At 45.3% G+C, this 19998-nt stretch overlaps 1 protein-coding gene across 11 annotated transcripts; it reads left to right on the forward strand.

Annotated features, from left to right (window-relative positions):
• Positions 1-362: 362 nt before the first annotated feature.
• On the forward strand, positions 363-19772 carry trim2a (tripartite motif containing 2a). Of its 11 annotated transcripts, none has more exons than XM_078109295.1 (12): positions 363-539; positions 11560-11738; positions 13338-13575; positions 14074-14225; positions 14322-14502; positions 15065-15788; positions 16520-16623; positions 16823-16990; positions 17181-17361; positions 17654-17724; positions 17934-18074; positions 18396-19772. In XM_078109295.1, exons 2-12 carry the CDS (start codon positions 11605-11607, stop codon positions 18546-18548), a joined length of 2247 nt encoding a protein of 748 aa, XP_077965421.1. In that variant the 5' UTR covers positions 363-539; positions 11560-11604; the 3' UTR covers positions 18549-19772. The 11 variants fall into 11 exon arrangements, with proteins under 11 accessions (XP_077965421.1, XP_077965425.1, XP_077965420.1 ...); XM_078109299.1 differs by having other exon boundaries at positions 17181-17349; XM_078109294.1 differs by lacking the exon at positions 363-539 and adding an exon at positions 820-1052.
• The last annotated feature ends 226 nt before the right edge of the window (positions 19773-19998 follow it).

A 19998-nucleotide genomic window follows, 5' to 3' on the forward strand; every position in this document is an offset into this window, starting at 1 on the left:
ATACAATATTGTTTTTGGTTATAGTGTTTGACGTTTCAGACTGATGTTGGATAAATGGAGAGAATGTAAATCGCATTATGTGAAAAAAAGGTTCATTACAACTAGACCAGGGAACCAGGAAACAGGTGCTTTCATGAACATTTTTACAAATAAATCATTACAATAACGAACTAAACGCCAGAGTACCCGACATTCTGTTCAGTGATTTATTCCGTATTATTTAGGATAAATACTAGAGGCATTGACCAGCATTTAATGTCTAGCATGGGATGTCAAACGGCATGTGACCCAGCCAGTTTATCTCCAGATCAACGTGGCCGTGTGTGGCGGATTACGCTCCTCTCAATCCCTCCTTATCCCGCAGCTCAACCAGGATCTCTGCTTCCTACGTGTCATCGACGGCTACGATCGCCCGCTCTCTGGCTTTGTTCTTTTAGGGTAAAAGAGCAGCTGCAACGTGTTCTCCGGCTGGTCGAGTGCGTGATGAAACACGCGACGTGGACCGGGGGGAGGCCTCAGCAGCGTCCATCCTACACAGAGTGAGTGGCAACTTCTGTCCTTATCTGACTGCGGCCGCGGTTTCTGCAGGTTTAGAATCAAAAAGCACATCGATTCATGTCGCGTTCCAAATCCTCTTGTTCTCAATCATTATTGTGTTTACAACCTGTCAAATTGCCCCGGGAGTTCATGTGAGTTCGTCACATCAGGTGACCGTTTGTTCAGAGCGTTACCGCGCGGCGTCCAGTCGATGACCTTTAGTCCCCGTCTGCTTCAAAGGACAGAGTGTCTCGTCGGGCCTCTCTGACCTTTAACAAATACACATGAATGAAAACACGCCGACGCGCTGGGCGGCCGCGGAGGGATTATCAGCGCGAGATCAACGGAACGCCGCCGAGGACAAGCAGCCGGTATAAACGCCCGCGGCCTCCAATCGGCAGGAGGGCGTTGAGGTCGTGCTTTTAGAGGAACGTACCGCGAGGCGGGACACGGAACTGACCCCCGCGGGCGCCGGGAGACAGGAAGGAGGAAACCTGGAGGAGGTCGGACATGGGGTGAGACACGCAGTTCAATTTCCGGTTTGGATGCTTTTTTTTTTTTTACCGGGGTCCAACCATTTGAACTATTTCTATAAGTCATTTTTTAAAAGATAACAAACGTTCTCTTGTGCCCGGGTGAGGTCACTTGCTGCTTGAATGTCATATTTTTGGGGTTTGAATAGAAAATAGTAGGATATTAATTTTTCAAATAACACTTTATATTGTTGTAAATAAAAATAATCAGCACATTTTTTTTGCTTGTTGTGGAAATTTGCATTTGAATTATTGTTGGTTCAATCCACGAACGATCATTTCTGCCGTTTAAATGAAACATTAAAGTACAACTAACTGCATGACAAGGGAGAAACTAAAAGCACTGAGGAGCCTGTTTACGCTTAAAATGCAAAAAGCTTCATGGACACGATGTAATTATTCTTAAAAGTTAAAAAGCTTCTTTATCACCGCTTTCGAGTCAAGTCCCAATAATAGCAATAATTTCAGATAAGACTCCACATTAAACAACAGCCTTTTTTTCTTTAGAAGAAACCCCCTGAAATTACCAATCCCGCACTAAAGATTCACTGCAATCTGGTTGTTGACAATCAAAACAGCGTGAATGGAAGTTGGTGAATTATTCAGCAGCATTCAGCGGACTCTCTCTCTCTGATCTCGCCATGCTCGGCTGGACTAACGGTGGCAGCTGCAGCCGGAGCAGCGTGACGTGATGGTCAAATTATGCTCGGGATATTCTGATTTTGTCCTGAAACTCGTATGAACACAATATAAACTCGCACAGCAGTCCGGGTCTGTTAAAGTCATTGGCTGTTTACAGCTTGTTTCTTGGATGCCGTGATTTCTTCATGTCGTTCACACAATGGAAAACATTGTTGGTTTATTTCCCGTTTGAGTTTTGTCCCTTCATTTCTTCATCGCTTGTGTTTAATGCTCTTAAGAGCAACTTGCTGTTGTGGATCTGCGCTGCTTGAGTTAAAGTCATTTCAAGTAAAAAAAACGAAATCTTTGCACCGAGTCTGTGACTGTGCACTGAATGCTAATCAGGTATCCTTTGAGTGGGCAACGCACGCAGACACACACACACAGGGCACATTAGTTTTCTTCATCAGTTTTCGGCCTTCAGATTCATCTCCCCCATACATCCAAACAATGAACCTCACCGCCTTTTTCTATCCCACCGAATCTGTCATGGAAAAGGAATGCAAACTTGTTTCTTTCTTTTATTTCTTTTCTTCTTACTTTTTTTTAATCTGAAAAGAGTCTTTCATGGACTGCTGCATAATCTAGGGTTGTTATGGCAACATCCTCCTCACAGGAAGGGAGGGGCTTGACTGGAAACCATAGTAACTATGCCTTGGCCGGGATGTCCCGTCAGGAGATCTTCACCAATTTTCTCCTTTGAAACGTTTTGTATATAATTAGCTCATAAAAGATTATATTTTCTACTCATGTATTCGTTGAATGAAAAATAACAGGACGTTTTAGAAAGCATTTTTTAACCGTCATATAAATACAATAAACACGGCAGCAGTCAAAAATACTAATTTCTTCACAATAATCCAGTAGGTTAGCTGACTTGGAGGTAAAGAAGAGGATCAACAGACCGTCAGAGGTCAATGAGGCACCAAAGGCCAAACATCAGCGGTGACTAGAAACGAGTTAAAGACTTTATACTAATAACACAGAAATCCTTAATGTTCTCAATTTCTATCCACACGCAATCACATACACATCGACTTGATGAAGATGAAGATACAACACAAACACTTCAGTCGCATCTGAGTAAAGTGAAATTTAGTGAATCTATTTGCTCAACCGAGCACACAGGTTGACAAATAAAAAAACCATGAATATCTTATGTCCTCATCAATTAACTCCCACTCAGCTATTCAAACCATCTGTTTAGTGATCACTTGTTACAATGACATAAGTTCCAAAACCATAAATCCCATCGAGCAACACAATGCTGTATTTTTTATTCTTCGTCTTCTTCTTTTAGTACACCCAACGTGACCTGCCAACAAACGTCCTGTTTAACCACCGAAGGGAAAAACAGAAATTATTTAGTAAGGCTATTTTTACGCGTGGATGTAATATCGAGAGTCTGATTGGCTGCGGCTGCATCCGGCTGCGGCGGCCCCGCCCTTTTACTGGCGGCGGGCCGCGTCCCTTTAATGCGGGAGGTGGGAGCTGCTCTCGGGTCAGCTGCAGTGTGTGTGTGTGTGTGCGCGCGTGCGCGTGTGCGTGTGTGCGCACAGCAGCAGGCGGGACGCTGCGGGGACGAACACACACGGAAAGTGCGGAAAGTACCGGACGGATCGCCGCCTGTCAGCCGGCGCGTGCGCTTGCGTCATCGTGAGATAGAACGACACTTGGGTGAGTGAATTGCATCTTTAAGCGGTTCATTTTTTTTTTGCAGAAAACGTGACCTGAGATTGAATGAACGTCCTTTCGATTCTATGGGGAGACTTTTCCATACGTGCACGATCCAAAGGAATTAATATTAAAAATGCATCCAAACCGTATAAAGTGCTACACTTTCTGTGTTGCAACAGCAGGTTTTTACCAGTACATGCCTGCAGCAGACGTGCGTGTGTGTGCGTGTGCGTGTCAGCCTCTTAAATCTGCCGAAACTTGAATGGAATTCTGTACTGATGCACTTTCTGACTCCTGAGTCAAATTGGGTGTTTTCTCTACGTGCATTATTCCACGTGCACACGCTCAGCATGAATACATATTCCGAATTAGTGTCACTAATCGAGACTCTAAAGTTATTTGTGGTAGTGAGGTGGAAATCGAGCCATTGTAAATATTCTTCCAATTCCTCAGCAATGATTCATTTAATTACTTTATTTTTCCCTTTTGAGTTACTGTAATTAGATTTGATATTAAAGTTTAATACAGCAGTGAAGTAATATGAATAATCTGTGCATTTCAAATCAAAGGCTTTCATGCCAAAAGGCTTTGACTTTTTAACTTTCTGCTTGAACGCTTTTATCAAATGAAAAACTGCAAGGATTTATTTTAGACTGGATAATAATCCATAATTCATTGATACCTTCCGGTTCGCATGTGACTCTCTCTGCCTCTATCTCGCCTTGATGGCCGAGCCCTCGTTTCTCTACCGCTGCTGTTTGCTTTTCAGTGACATTAGAGGAGCTTTAGTGCAATACGTGATTCTGGTAACTGGAAGTGGAGGTGATGCATTAAAGGCTGCATACTGTAACTTTCCCACATGCTGCGGTACGCTGTGCTGCTGCAGCTGTGGGAATGTTCCCCCCTCAGATAACTCGGTGCAGTGAGGTAATGCAACATTTAAACTCCGTGTCGCGTACAATAGTTGGGTGACTTTTTCACAATGACTTACATGTCATATACGTGAAAGCTGCTCAAGTTCTTTTAGTAGACATTGTTGATCTTCTGTAACACCTTTTTCTTAGTGTATACTCCATACCAATAGAGATTTCCTCCGGCGTATTGTATGCAAATATTAAACATTGCGAGCTGAACTAAGGTTGGATTGGTGATGGTAATAAAATGTCAGATGTTACAGTATCGAGCATAGGAACCTGCATCCTCAGATCTTCGTCTCTACGTCTATTTTATTTCTGATTGAAGTTACTTTGTAACGCTTTTATTTGGAGATTTAACTATTTTATGAAGTAGTGGATGGGATATCGCTGCTATTAGAAAAAAACAGCACTGCAATCGGTCTATTGTAGGATGTGTTGTGTTAGAAGTGTACGAAATGAAATCTGATTGTTATTGATGTCGTCATTCAGCTCGTCCACTGACTGGAGGCCCTGCAGGCTCACTGCATTGTTGCACTTTGACCTCTCAGGATCGACTTGGCATCGGTTCAGCTTCAGCTCCACGCTGCCCGGTTGAAGCTGATCGATTAGCGGTGATCATCAGCCGGTTTAGCCTCTCTTGACTGAATAGTAGCTCACAGTGTGTGTTTGTGTTAGCATTTAATTGACGGATGCTGCGCAAACTGTAGCAAAGCTCACATCTCATTTAAAACACCACAAAGCATTCAGCGTTTGTCGCGTTAGCCAAGAAACTGATAGCATTGCAATTACAGCGTTGGTGTTAATTTTCTTTTATGTCTTTATTGCTATTTTCTCCCGTTACCTGCAGATTCCCTCGGGCACATAACGCATAACTATAACTATCATCAATTAATCCCGTCGTTAATTCGGTTGTCTTTTGTTTAAAGGTGTGGGATGTAGTCACCTGCTCCAAACAGAAATCCTTAACCTCTGCTGAAAGTGTTAGTTTATTTTTGGATATTTTAAACTAAATAGCTTTTTAGTATGTAGACAAATTGAAGACACAAATTGGTGGTTTTATGAGGAGTTGGGGGGATAATGGCCCTGGGGTGGTGGCTATGTTGCCAGGCAACCAGCTGAGAAACAACTCGAGCTACAGCTCTCTACACAATGCACAATCATGCTGTTATTACTCTTGGCAAGAAATACGTTATTTAACCATTTAACTCATGCAAAGAGGGATCGAGCAATAGTCAAGATGGGTGTCAATTCATTTTTCTGTTTGACTAGTTGATTAACTGTCATTTCATTTAAAATCTAAACGCACTGGTTATCCTGGGACATATGCAGCGCCGCGCTGTTCCCATGAATCAACTTGTGAATGGAGACTTTCTTCTCCGTGCAGCTACAAATACTTCCCGTGTTCTCCGTCACTGCTCTGGTTCAGTGAGCATGTTGGACTCCAGCCAGCAGGGGATATATCAGCGTTGCACAAAAAGAACCTGCTCCCCCCCCAAAAAAAAGAATTGCCAGAAGGACAGACGATGCTTTCTTGAGTACAGTTTAAAACGAGTTGACTCCTTGTATGCCTGTCTCCCTTTTTGTGTAATCCGGTTAAGTGGGAGCAGATACAGTGAAGGAAAACAAATGCATTTGGATAATTACTTCAAACATTGTTTGTGGCCTGTCAATAAGATTAAAGCTCTCAAGAAATGGAGAAACTCTCAAGGGGCAAACATGTCTGTGTTTTGTGTTCGTGCTTCTGGCCAGTTTGCGTGTGTAGAACGCTAAAAGAAAAGTAAACGCTACGCTGAATACTGCAAAAAGGCCCAAACTTCAATACCGCTTTGTAATGTATCCAATGCATAGTAGTGAAATCTTTACTTTTGCTTTGTTGAGGCTTCTTGAGGTAAACAACCCGTCATGAAAAGCTGATTCGGAGCATTTAACCATTTCACATTGTTTTTCCGGTTTGCTCAGTTGGCTCACCGGGATGATTCTCTCGGGACATACGAAGGTGCAAACTTTCAGCTTTCGACTCATCCGGTTGATGTTCAGAATGTGTGGTTTGGTTTTACCCTGGTGGTTTGTGGGTAATGTAGTTAAGGAGTCTCTGGTTCTGCTGCGTCATCTCTCTCTCTCTTGTTTACCAGCTTTCGCTTCAGTGCACCGAGTCCCCCCCGGAGTGAACAGGACACATGGTAATGTGCTCGTTTAGCCGGTGGAAAAACTGCATTTTCAATCTTTGGACTCTTGTGTTCCATGACTCATTATTCATTGTGTAACGTCTTGTTCCAATAACTTTGACTTTGGCCTGCTATCGAATTCGTATGAGGACTCTGAGGATTGTTTGTCTTAAACTAAGCAATAGAATATGCACATTTTAAGCTCTTCAGAGACATTTGCATTTTAGCTTTGACATTTTGGACCTATTCTCTTTAAAAAAAACAAAAAACTATTCAGTCATTGCAGCTCATGCAAGGAAAACTAATGTGCACTTGGGGGCTTTTCTTGGAAATGGAGATAAAACATTGCTCAACTTTACTTTCCTACAAAAAGGCAAAAGGCATTTGGCGCATATTCCAAAGAAAGATTCATAGTGTAACAATCATTTCTAGTTTTTATTCTCTCCCTGCGTGCACCTCCGCCGCCCCCTTATCTGTAGCTCCTCGTTGTGCCTCTGGGACGCTCGCCCTCACTGGCCCCGCCTCCTGCGACCTCACTGAACCCTCTGATTGGTCCGAGCTTCCCCTCCACGTCCCCGCAGGGCCGTCCCCCTTTTTGCTCCGCCAGTGACTCCCTGTCAGTCTGTTTGGATTACTGTAACAGCTCGGGCCTCTCACATGGGCTGCACTCTCCTCTCAACGCACATTACACACACACACACACACACACAACTACAACTGATCAGAGGTGAGAAGGATTAGGTGACCGAGAGCAGCGTTTTGTTTTTCACCCCCCGGAGAAGAAGAAGAAGAGGAGGAGGAGGAGGAGAGGAGCGGGGAGTAGCCATGGAGTTCAAGTAAGTGGGATTGTTTTGGATTGAAGGATGGAGAGGAGGAGTGGAAAGAGTGAGCAACTGATGGACAAATAACATGAGGAACGAAGAACACGTATTCTTTACTCCCATCAGACGTGATGTAAGTGTGCAGGTGTGCACTGTACGCTCGCAAGAAAAGATTTGCTTTGCCCTCATTTCCTGTTCTGTCGGGCTCTCTGGCACCAGCTGATGCCTCTGGAAGCCAAGAAGGTGCATCATGTGATGAAAAGAAAGTCCATGTTATCATGTAACCTATAGGTTTTCCTCCAATGGCTTTGGATGTGTTTGGTGCTGTAACCCTTTTTAATGCTTGCTGCAAGCTGCTTTTATTTAGGATGTAGATAGAAATACAAACTTTTTTCATTGCCATAACCGAGACGGTTGGAAAACAACTTCTGATAATTAAGTGTTGTGAATTTAAGAGCTGGTGGAAGGCAGATTATTTTATATTTAACATTGTTTCTTCACTGAAAAACAAAAAAACGCTGAGTCCAGTTGTTGTCCTTACATGCATTAACGCACTCAGACAGCCAGACAGGTCAGAGCCTTATCTTGTGTCACCAGAATGCACTGTTGACAGAGTGTGTATGTATGTGTGTCACTAGATATAAATGTGTGTATATATATATATACACACATTTATATCTAGTGACACAAACAGCCTCTCTGAAAAATGGCACTTTAAACATGTTTTAAAAATCATCATCAAAGTTGATTTAAAATAAAAAATGTATCCCAAAGAAATCTCTTAATGCCCAAGCACAGTACAAACTAAGCTAAAGCTAAAACGGTGTTCCCTAAATTGCTTTTGAGGTCTTGACCCCCCCCCCCCCCCCCGTCCATCCAAATACCAGGACACTTTCATGTGGTTTGCAAAGAGCCTTTTCTAATCTCTCATCATCCTGTTCCCAGTGGATGATTTAGATTAGCATGAGACTGTTCTTATAATTTAGGAGCGAGGGTTATGCAACCCCCTCCAGCATGGAAGGCGTTTGAAAACGCTACGTATACCCTTCACTCTTTTTAAAGTCAGCGTTTTAATTATTTAGCAGAGCTGCTGTTAGATACTTACATCTGTGGAGTATTTTTTAATTATTGAGCTGTTTGAGCACTGATGAGAATGTGCGGTTACCATGGCGATAAGCCTGATAGACCCACCATCTGGCTTTAGGTGCTGAGAGGATTTAAAACACAATAACTGCTGACATCCATTTGAATGATTGCGTAGTTTCTTTATGGCCTTTAGTACCAGTCAGGGCGGCATGTTGTCCTCTCCCGATCACGGGGATTTTATGAGTAATGAGAAGTAATATACGCCTTATCTTGTGCCCCCAGAATGGACAGTTGGCAGATACGGCGCCACGTGACACATTCATTCAGAGTGCAGCCTTTCTTTCTCTGGGGCTGTGAAATGTGCTGTAGGACATTGATAGCACGGCCCTGCTTGTGCTTTAAGGTTGATTTGATGCCGTTGGCCTAGCTTAGCATAAAGACCGGAAAGCGGGTGAAACGGCCTCAACAAACTTCAAAAGCACACATTCTAGCCACGACGGAAGAACGACACTGACCGGTTTAGGCCGTGAACTGGACGGGCTTAGATGACAATCTGTACGCTCGTGGTTCCCTAGATTCTCTCCGTGCAGCAGTGAAAGTTTATTATTGGTTAACGTGGTGCTTTCTTTGTTGCAAGAAGAGTTGTTTCTGTTCTATTCCAGCGACTAAGTCTGTTGGAAAGGCGGTTTTGGCTGCGGTCTTTGAAGTGTCTTAATGCATCAGCGATGATGTGTTTGTTGAGTGTCGGCCCCCGCGTACACGCCCTCTACTGATCGGCCCTTCTGTTGCTGTGTGTCGCTCTGACCGAGTTTTGGCGGACATTAGCACGAGATCACTGGAAAGGCCTCGACGCTGCCGGCGCGAAACCGCTCTGTCAACATCGGCCGAGGTTCTTTTCTTTTAATGGAAAAGGTCAAAACGCTGAATCTGAAAGAGTCGCTTCCCCGATGTTATTCGCTGACGGACGGAGAAGGTTGATTACTCGGCATGTGAAAGGATAATAACATTTAAATTAATTAAATTAAGCAGCAGAATAGACAAACACCTCATCCAATGGCATTATGTTTCATTCTGAAGGACGTCATTGGCGTTGGAGATGGAGGAAATGCTAAAACTCTGATACTATGTTTTAATTTATCTCCTTAAGAACAATTTTGTGGTTTCTTTTGTGTTTTTGTATCTTAAATGGCTTCTCCCCGTCCAGGGTAAACCTAATATTTAATGCCGATTTTTTTATTTCCTTCTCTGTTTTGCTCCGTCATTGCAAGTACAGTGAGTCAGCATCTCTTTCTCTCACACACACACACACACACACACACACACACACACACACACACACATACAGAGAGAAACAAAGCTCACTTCAGCTTTCAACTACATTGACTGTGGCGGGGACCCATGACTGCTGTCCTCCTCCTCCTCCTCCTCCTCCTCCTCTTTTCCCTCTATTTCTTTTCTGCTTCCATTTGTTAGGTAACCGTCTGTCAGCTCACACTCGCTCACACTCTCCTGATGTCGCACACGCTCGCTGCACCGCAGTGAGACAGCATTTATTCCAGAGAGAGAGAGAGAGAGAGAGAGAGAGAGAGATGCATGGATGTGATGGACTGAGACCGAGGATGATGGCTCACTGAGCGAGAGTAACGGAGGGAGGCGTCTGAAGAGATGATGTCAAAGCCGACAGGCAATCGGGGCTAAAACGACCCTCGTCGACTTCTCTGCGCGCACACACACACACACAAACGCAGCGGTCGACCCTCAAACGCACGCTGTTGTCTCCTACTCGCCTGCAGCAGAGCATCGTGGGTTTTTTTCGGGTTTCGGTCTGCCTGCCGGAGTGGACGACGCCTGTTGATCGGCGCACGGATGTAGAACTGTGAGTCTTTTTTTATTGGGGAAAAGCTGTGGATTGTTTCAAGCTTAAATTCCTGCATGTTTAAAACTTGGAGTGTTTCCTCCTCCAGCCTCCATCGTGTGCTTTGTTGTCCCGCGTGTCCTCCGCTGCGTGGTTAGTTGACAGCTCCATCCAGCAGGAATCGGATGTGATTATGTAAGCGCAAAGCGAGGCTGCTGCACCCACCGCCTCCACCCACCATCCACCCCTCTGTGCACCGTCAGCACAGGGCCTCTTCTGGCTGCCTGCAGGATTTATTCGTTTCACTTTTCTAAGGTCCCATTTGATGCTCCGTTAAGTGTCCCGTGGAGCCGGTGAATGATTTGCATCCAACCCGAACACGTGTGTTATCATTCAAACCCCTTTTTATGACACATTTCTGAATGTGGTGTTGAACTCCGTCCTGCTCAGATGTGAATCTAGTCAGTGATTGTTGAGGTTTCATCAGGAACTGGTGTCTTCTTCCCCAGCTTCGCGAAGAGGTGTTTGTCAGCCTGCAGCAAACGCACACCAGCAATGTGACACAACTGACACGCCGACAACACCCCAGCTTCATTGTGGCTCTAATTTTCCGACTCCTAAGTTGGAGGCTTTTGTGACGGGAGCAGAACGAGAGAAGTCTCCGTAGAAAGAAGTTCAGTCCCCCGGGGTTCTCCTGTCGTCGGCAGAGGTGTCCCGATTCTGTGTCCGGCTTCAACGAGGAGAGACGATAAAAGCACTGACACACTTTCTGTGTCTTGTGAGCTGCTGGATAATGTCACAGAAAAGTCCAACTCCGAAACCCGGCATCGTAAATACGCTGTGTGGTGGCGTTAAAGTGTTTTTATTTTTGTAGGTTAATTGGTTCCGCCTCTCGCCGATGAGGGCGGAACACAGAGGGCGGCGCTTTCACTTTGTTATCATATATTTATCAAGTGCTTTTTCTCTGATTTACGCCGACTGTGATGCGCTGCTCCTCGGCATCGAGGTCGAGAGCCAACCGAGATGAATTCATCCAAATGTACCTTCACAGAACTTCATGCATTGATTTATAGGATGTTTTTTTACGTGTAGTCCTACAGCGCTGTAGGGCCCCAGTAAATTAACTCTTTAACTGGATACAAGAATGAAAAGACATACATACCCCCGTCTCTCTTGACCCCCGCTACCGAATGAAGGATGCTGAGAGCCAACCTTCATCTTTGCATCTCGGCCCTGTCATTCTGTCTCACCCTCCTCACCCCCTCCCCCTCCCGTTTCTCTCTGCAGGGTGCCGGGGAAGCGCGGGAGGGACTCCCATGTCAGAGTTTCAGGATGGCCACTGAAGGCTCCACTATTCCCAGCCCCGTGGTGCGACAGATTGACAAGCAGTTCTTGATCTGCAGCATATGTCTGGACCGCTACGAGAACCCCAAAGTGCTGCCCTGCCTGCACACCTTCTGTGAGAGGTGAGTGGAGTCGCCGCCACGCGACCTGCGCGTTTCGACCCCGTGAGTTATGTGCAACGTGATCGGGTCTCGAACCCGGACGTCTACCTGACAGGTTTTCTGCGACAGAGGGATGCTGCAGGTGTGAGATGCAGCAATAATGCTCAATGGGTCGCGCAGGGTTTTGGCAGATTTGAGTATTGTTTCACGCGAGACGCCGCTCTGCTGTCGGGTGCGTCGGTGCCGTCCTCTCTGATAAATGGCCTTTTGTTTCTGACACAAACGACTGATTCTTGTCCTCTGGCTGCTGGAGAGGCTTTTAAGCTGTCAAATTGAACGATATAGCAGATTCTATATCTGTTTCGCACATTTCTGCAGTAAATTCCCTTCTCCGTAATCGGTAAGAGGAACCCTTTTACGTAAATTCCTCCTATTTTAATACTTTTGATCCGAACTGATCACATTTGTTGTGAAGTTAAAATCGAAATGCGATGTGTCTTTCATAGTTTTTCGTCCTTGGTTTTGATTTATAGGATCTGCCTTTTATAACCTATAAAAGCCCATATACTGACATGGTTTGTAATAATTGCAAAATAGATTCTACAGGATTTAAATTACATTACATGTCATTTAGCTGACGCTTTTATCCAAAGCGACTTACAATAAGTGCATTCGACCATAGAGATACAAACTCAGAAGAACAAGAAACAAGTGCAATTTCATCAAATAAGACAATTTACAATTTGCTATACATAAGAGCCATTACAAGTACAATTTAAGTGCTACAGTTTGTTAGTCTTTTAGTGGAGGTAGAGTCTGAGGAGGTGTGTCTTTAGTTTGCGGCGGAAGATGTGAAGGCTCTCTGCCGTCCTGGTGTCTTCAGAGAGCTCGTTCCACCATTTCAAGGACAGCGAAGAGTCGAGATCTAGTCGAGTGTTTTGCTCTCCGTGAGGGAGGGACGAGCAGTTTAGCAGATGCAGAGCGGAGAGTGCGGGTCGGGATGTCGGGTTTGACCATGTCCTGGATGTAAGCTGGACCCGATCCATTCACAGCCTGGTACGTGAGCACCGATGTCTTGAACTGTATGCGGGCGGCCACCGGTAGCCAGTGAAGAGCCTGTTTTGGGAGTTTTTCCTGTGCCGATGTGAGGGGTTGCGGGACAGAGGATGTCGTATGTGCACAGACTGTAAATCCCTGTAAATTTGTGATTTTGGGCTATTCAAAATAGAATGAATTGAATTGAAGAGAGCGGAGGAGTCTGGGAGAATTTTGGAAGGTTGAAGACCAGTCGAGCTGCTGCATTCTGGGTGAGCTGCAGAGGTCGAATGGGGGTGGCGGGGGAGACCTGCCAGGAGGGAGTTGCAGTAGTCCAGGCGGGAGATGACAAAAGCCTGAATCACAAATGAAGGCATTTCATTGCCCTGAAGCTTCCTTTGCTGTAAAGTCCATAAAGACGACACCCAACCTGATGCTAGGAGGATTTGTGAGGACACCGGCAATGTAATGTCGCTCCACGTTGAGTTTATTAAGTGCTGGTGAACAATCTAATGCAACCCTGCGTTGTATAAAGATACTAAATGACCCCCCCCCCCCCTCTCCCACCTGTTGTCCTCCATCCAGGTGCCTGCAGAATTACATCCCTCCCCACAGCCTCACACTGTCCTGCCCCGTGTGCCGCCAGACCTCCATCCTGCCGGAGAAAGGCGTGGCGGCGTTGCAGAATAACTTCTTCATCACCAACCTGATGGACGTGCTGCAGCGGGCGCCGGGCAGCCGCAGCCAGGAGGCCGCCGCCCTCAGCGACGTCGCCACCGTGGCTACGGTCCGACTGCTGTCCTGCCCCAACCACGCAGGCAACGTGAGACTCCGACGCATCGGGCGGGTTTCTGTTTGTTAGACTTTGACATGAAGTTCAGAGCTTCTCTCTGCTGGAAGATGTCCGCTTTAAAAAGATTTATATCATGTTTTTGCAGACAGGAAATTCAGCTGAGCCAAACGCCAACATCAGCTCTCATTGATGAAAAATGGCAACGTGCAGATGTTTTGTAGGTGTGATGTTTACCATGATCCTCTGCTAATTTACACCAAAGACGACACAGCCGAGGCTGATGAGGAGATGATATCCTCCGTTCTGGTGGTATTTGGTCATAAACAGACGTATTTAAAAATACTCTTAATGGGTCGAGGAATCAACAAGGCTGTTGGAATCCAAAAAGTACGTCCTCAAACTGTACAAAATGTCACGGCAATCCACCCAGGGGTTTAAGATAGTTCAGACCAACAAATGTTGCCGTAAGCCGGGCTGCAAGGAGGCCAAATTTTTTGTTTACCAACTTTCATTTTTCCCGCTGCTTAGCTGATGGAATTTTACTGCCCGCCCTGTGAGACGGCCATGTGTCAGGAGTGTACGAGTGGGGAGCACGGAGAACACCCAACCGTGCCTCTTAAAGACGTCGTGGAACAGCACAAGGCCTCGCTGCAGGACCACCTGGACGCTGTCAAGAAGAGGTACGGCGGCAGCATCACGCAAGACTCCTCACATTTGCCTCCTCCCTCCTCCCCCTCCCCAAGTAACAGCCGTCACAACGTTCACTGTCCTGCCAGGTTGCCGGAGATCAGCTCAGCCCTGCAGACGCTGTCGGAGATCCTGCAGCAGCTGACCAATCAGAAGAGCTCCATCGAGGACGGCATCCACGCCACCTTTGACGAGCTGCAGAAGACCCTGAATGTCCGCAAGAGCGTTTTGCTGATGGAGCTGGAGGTCAACTACGGCCTCAAGCAGAAGGTGAGGGCACGCGGCCCAAACGTGCCGGGTCGCGCCTTTTATGTTCGGTTTAGACTTTGCTCTCTATAACGCTATAGAAAGCTTTCAATCCATCACAGTTTACTCGTCAGGCTGTTCCGGTATAGGCCGGTCCGCTCTCAGGGAGCTCCAGCCCATTGGCACCTCCTGTCAAAACACTGCAGCTCAAGGGAAAGTGGGAAATGTGACACTGGTGGCCAGATGGAGCCGGTGTGCTGCTCTCTGGGTGTGTCATGTGACCTCCGCTCCGCGTGGGAAAAACCCTTTCTGCTCCTGTCTACTCTCGCAGGACGCTACCTTTCACAGCCACAGAGTGTGAATTAGTATAGAGAGGAGCGGGATAGTGGAGGGTGGGACACCGTGGACTTAGATAGATGGCTTAATGGCCTCTCGTGGTGGAGAAGAAGAGAAGTGTGATCTTCTTCTTTTAGAAATATGACTTTATTGTATTAGTTCATTGTTATTATGACCGGTTTCACTTTCTAATGTCAGAAATGAGTAATTAGCTCTCTGCGGCCCCCCGGTGTGTGTTTGTGTGTACTAGGTGCTCCAGGCCCAGCTGGATACGCTGCTGCAGGGCCAGGAGGGCATCACCAGCAGCTGTGACTTCACGGAGCAGGCCCTGAGCCACGGCACCGAGGCCGAGGTGCTGCTGGTGAAGAAGCAGATGAGCGAGCGTCTCGCCGAGCTGGCGGGCCAGGAGCTTCCCCTGCGGCCGGGAGAGAACGACCAGCTGGACTTCGCGGTGGAGACGGAGGGGCTGAAGAAGTCCATCCACAACCTGGGCACCATCCTAACGACCAACGCAGTGGCCTCCGAGACCGTGGCGACGGGCGAGGGCTTGCGGCACTGCGTGGTGGGCGTCCCCACGTCCATCACCATCACCACCAAGGACAAAGACGGAGAGCTGTGTAAAATGGGCAACGCGGTCATCGCCGCCGAAATGTCCTCCCCCGATGGGAGCAAAGGGGAAGGGGAGATACTGGACAACAAGAACGGCACTTATGAGTACTTGTTCACAGCTCCCAAAGAGGGGACTTTTAACTTATCGCTGCGTTTGTATGACCAACACATCAAAGGGAGCCCCTTTAAGATAAAGGCCACCAAATCCATCGATGTGTCGCAAACTTCAGAAGGCGTCAAGAAGAGGCTGAAGTCTCCGGGCAGTGGACACATCAAGCAGAAGGCCATCAAGAGGCCGGCCAGCATGTACAGCACGGGGAGGAGGAAAGAGAACCCCATCGAAGACGACCTCATCTTCAGAATCGGTGAGAAATATTTTACAGGCAGTGTTTTAAAATCCATGAAACCCAATCAAATATTTTTAAAGAATTTTTCGAAAAAGAAATCCATATATAATAATAATATATGTTAGCCGGAAAAATATAATATATTAGCTAACACCTATGGATTTTTTCACTTTTTTTTCCATGACATTTTTCAACTCAACATATATGGCCTATTTTTCAAAATATTTTTGGACATAATATTTTTGGACCTTTTTTTCTGTGACATTTTCCAACACCCCTATTTGGACTTTTTTTTCCCCAGTTTTTTCCGACCCAACATATGACCTTTTTTTCAAAATATGTTTGGACTAGTTAATAATTTTCCTTGACATTTTGTCTCTTTATTTTGATGTAGTATCTCTTTACATGCTCTAGCAATAACATGTGTGAAAATAAAATTCAAATTTTGAATATAAGCTTGACATTGAGTTCAAGACCATCAAGTCAAATCTTCAGTCTGATGAATGAATGAACAAACAACTGAAAAATTGGCCAATTGATTGAACTGCTTATACAATATACATAGTTTCAAAAGGGATATCAAACAATTTAAACAACTACAAATATACGGTCTCACCCAAATGCCAATACAAAGATAGCTCTAATCTAATAAACATTTATGCACAAGTTCTCATCACATTACGCCTTTATTGAATAAATAAATATATAGTAGTCTGTGTAGTGCATTAATATATTTCATGTTTTTTAAGGCACGAAGGGAAGAAACAAAGGGGAGTTCACTAACCTGCAGGGAGTGGCTGCCTCTTCTCTGGGAAAGGTGCTGATAGCAGACAGCAACAACCAGTGTGTTCAGGTACAAAACCCACCTGTGCTGAAGCTGCTCTCCGCCTACACATCCAGCAGCATGACGTATGTTGACTGTGCTCCCTTTGCCATCTCTCTGGAAATAAGCTGCAGTCGGGCCTTTTCAGAGCCTTGACAAAACCGCCGCATCTAACAGTTTCTTGTTTGTATTCATTTCAACATCTTTTACCACGTTCTGTGTGCCGCAGATTTTCTCCAATGACGGCCATTTCAAAAGTCGCTTTGGCGTGCGCGGCAGGACGCCGGGTCAACTGCAGCGGCCCACCGGCGTGGCCATCCACCCAAACGGTGACATCATCATTGCCGACTACGACAACAAATGGGTCAGCATCTTCTCGAGCGAAGGCAAGTTCAAGGTAAGTCGGGATTTCACGTCTTGTCCGTCGTCGTTATTGTAGCATCTGATCTACTGTTGGAAAAAGAAAATCTGCAGGTTTTCTTTTTTTTAATAACTAATAACTGACTACATGTATAAAAGAAAAGGTTCTTTACACTGACACTACACCCTGAGTTTCCTGCATTAGACTATGTAAATCCCCCAAACAGAACAAGGTCGGCTCGGGGAAGCTGATGGGCCCTAAGGGCGTGTCGGTGGACAGGAACGGACACGTCATCGTGGTGGACAACAAGGCCTGCTGCGTCTTCATCTTCCAGCTCAACGGCAAGCTGGTCACCAAGTTCGGTAACCGAGGCAACGGCGACAGGCAGTTTGCAGGTACACTCAATGGTAATATGTGCACCTCCCCCCCGCCGCGGTCTCACCAGCGCGCACGTGCATGTGGAATGAAGACGAATGCCGAACGCGGAACCATAAAGTTCCCGTCATCCTTTTTGACTGAGGGTTTTTCAGAATAAGATCTCAAAAAAAGCAAGAAAATGCGTTGAAGCGTTCTTGTTTTGTCATTAGCTTAGAAAAGAGAGATTTGCATGGAAACGGTCCGTTGTTTTCTAAACCAAACTGCGGGTGTGAAGTTGATTAATGGCGAATATCTGAGACTTTTCTCCGTGTTCTTTTTAAGGTCCTCACTTTGCTGCTGTCAACAACAACAATGAGATAATTGTGACGGATTTCCACAACCACTCAGTCAAGGTGAGTGCAACGTCAGCGCGGAGGAAGTGTATTACACTACTTAAAGATAATTCGTCATTAGAAATGGGGGCTTGTATGACACTTTTTGGATTTTCTTCTTCTATTGCAAATACGTAGTAATTTTTCCCCTCCTAGCATCGGATCAAATGATTGTGAATCCCAATATTGGTTGATTTATCACAATTTTACTTGTATAATATATAATATAGGTGTTCAACACAGAAGGCGAATTCTTGCTGAAGTTTGGTTCAAACGGCGAGGGCAACGGCCAGTTCAACGCCCCCACGGGGGTGGCGGTGGATGTCAACGGAAACATCATCGTGGCTGACTGGGGCAACAGCAGGATACAGGTCGGTACGAAATGTCATCGTTGAGATCTTGTGTCCTCACTTTGAAAAGTTTGAAATAGTTCTAATGTCCATGAAGCAAAAGAAGTGGGATTAAAACCTGCAATAAAGTAATTTTGTATTGTTATTTTCCACTTTAACTATTGATATTATACCTTTCAAATTGTCCACAGTCTAAGATGTGTAAAGGAATGGCCAGCAACATAGTAAAACGCGTCAAATTAGAAAATACAATTGTAATCCAGATTGAACGGTGGATATAATCCAATGCATGTGACGTATATGATGCTGTTATGGTCATGGGGGTATTTCTCCCCCCTGCAGGTGTTTGATGGCAGCGGTTCGTTCCTCTCTTACATCAACACGTCAGCCGACCCGCTGTACGGCCCTCAGGGTCTGGCTCTCACCTCCGACGGACACGTCGTGGTCGCCGATTCCGGCAACCACTGCTTCAAAGTCTACCGCTACTTGCAGTAGCCCCTCTCTGTCGGCATGCACACTGTACGCTGTACAGACACACAAACACACACACTCACACTCACACACACTCACACTCACGCGCATGCTGGCACTCGTAAGGATGGCGCCACCGGCAGATTTGCACTAACCCGTTTCACCGCTGGATCGTGGGGTCTTGAGAGGAACGGTCATATTCACAGATGGGTAACTAGGGGGGGTCATTCACAACCTCGCTCACATTCCATTTGAATTCCACACATTTAGAAAAATAAAGCTTTAGTGTTGTACATATGTTAGACCTTTTTAGTTGCTGTGATGTGGCAGGAAAACTGTAAAAAAAAAGTGATTGCTCTTGTTCCTCAAAACACTGATCGTACACTGTTAAGTGAGTTAAATTAAAGTAAAGTCATATCCAAGTCACCTTAAAATTAAGGGGTAATCTAGTTCCAGTGACGGCAGCTTCCTGTTACATGCTCTTAAAGGTCCTCACATTTAATAGACACACTGTAGGTAGCAGAGCATTGTAGAGCATGATTAGGCTTCTCTGTGCATGTTGTCTTTACTAATAAGTGCCAGAAAAGCTGATGTGCACAATATAAGAGAATGGTTTTAAACTGACAAACACTATATGAAGGGAAGAACTGTTTCAAATACAATACTTCTATTTATTATGTGAAAATGATTCATCGATGTGATTCAAAATACATTTAATTGAATAAACGTGGTTATTAAAGTAAGCTGATACTGCTGACACAATGTGTTTGTTTGTGCAAGACAAGTGGGATTGTTTTTGTCATCAATTAAGGTACAAAACGAAAGCCACTAGACGTATGTTGATTTAAAAGTCGGGTGTGGTTCTGTGCAAACATCTCAACGGCAGAAATACTGAAAATATGATCAGTGAAATGGTGTATTCATCATGCTGCAATTCAGGTTTAATCCATTATCAGAGGAAGGAAACATTTATTAGCCAAAATATGTTTCCTGTGATCACACTCACCCCTTTCCTACTAATCAGAATGTATTGATCAGTCCTCAAAAAAACACAATATATAGTTCAACTGTGTGTTGTAAAAAGGGCAGTGTGCTTCTGTTGGAAAGCCTTAGTCAAACTGTGCTCATCATTGCGTATGAAATTGGTCATCCATTTTCTACACAATCTTGTTAAATGTTTTTTTTTTTTGCCATTGTCCTGTTTATATTTGTAATGCCAAATGGAATTAAAGTGCCCACAGGAATGAATTGTGTGTTGGGTTGATTTTGGTGTTGTGTACTTACTGCAGCTTGTGATAAGATATATTAATGATTAACTTGCATAGCTGCTGTTATCTCGTTATTGTCAAGTCCTGCCACTAATCAAGCAACGTGTGTTATTAGCCGGCAGAGGGCGTCAGAAACTCATGAGGGGAAATCAAGCGACGTCACTCTTCCCGTTAAAGTAATGCCGCCTTCACTTGCAGTCAGCAAT

The sequence above is a fragment of the Gasterosteus aculeatus genome, chromosome 9 (genome assembly GCF_964276395.1).
Source record: "Gasterosteus aculeatus chromosome 9, fGasAcu3.hap1.1, whole genome shotgun sequence".
Taxonomy (NCBI): domain Eukaryota; kingdom Metazoa; phylum Chordata; class Actinopteri; order Perciformes; family Gasterosteidae; genus Gasterosteus; species Gasterosteus aculeatus.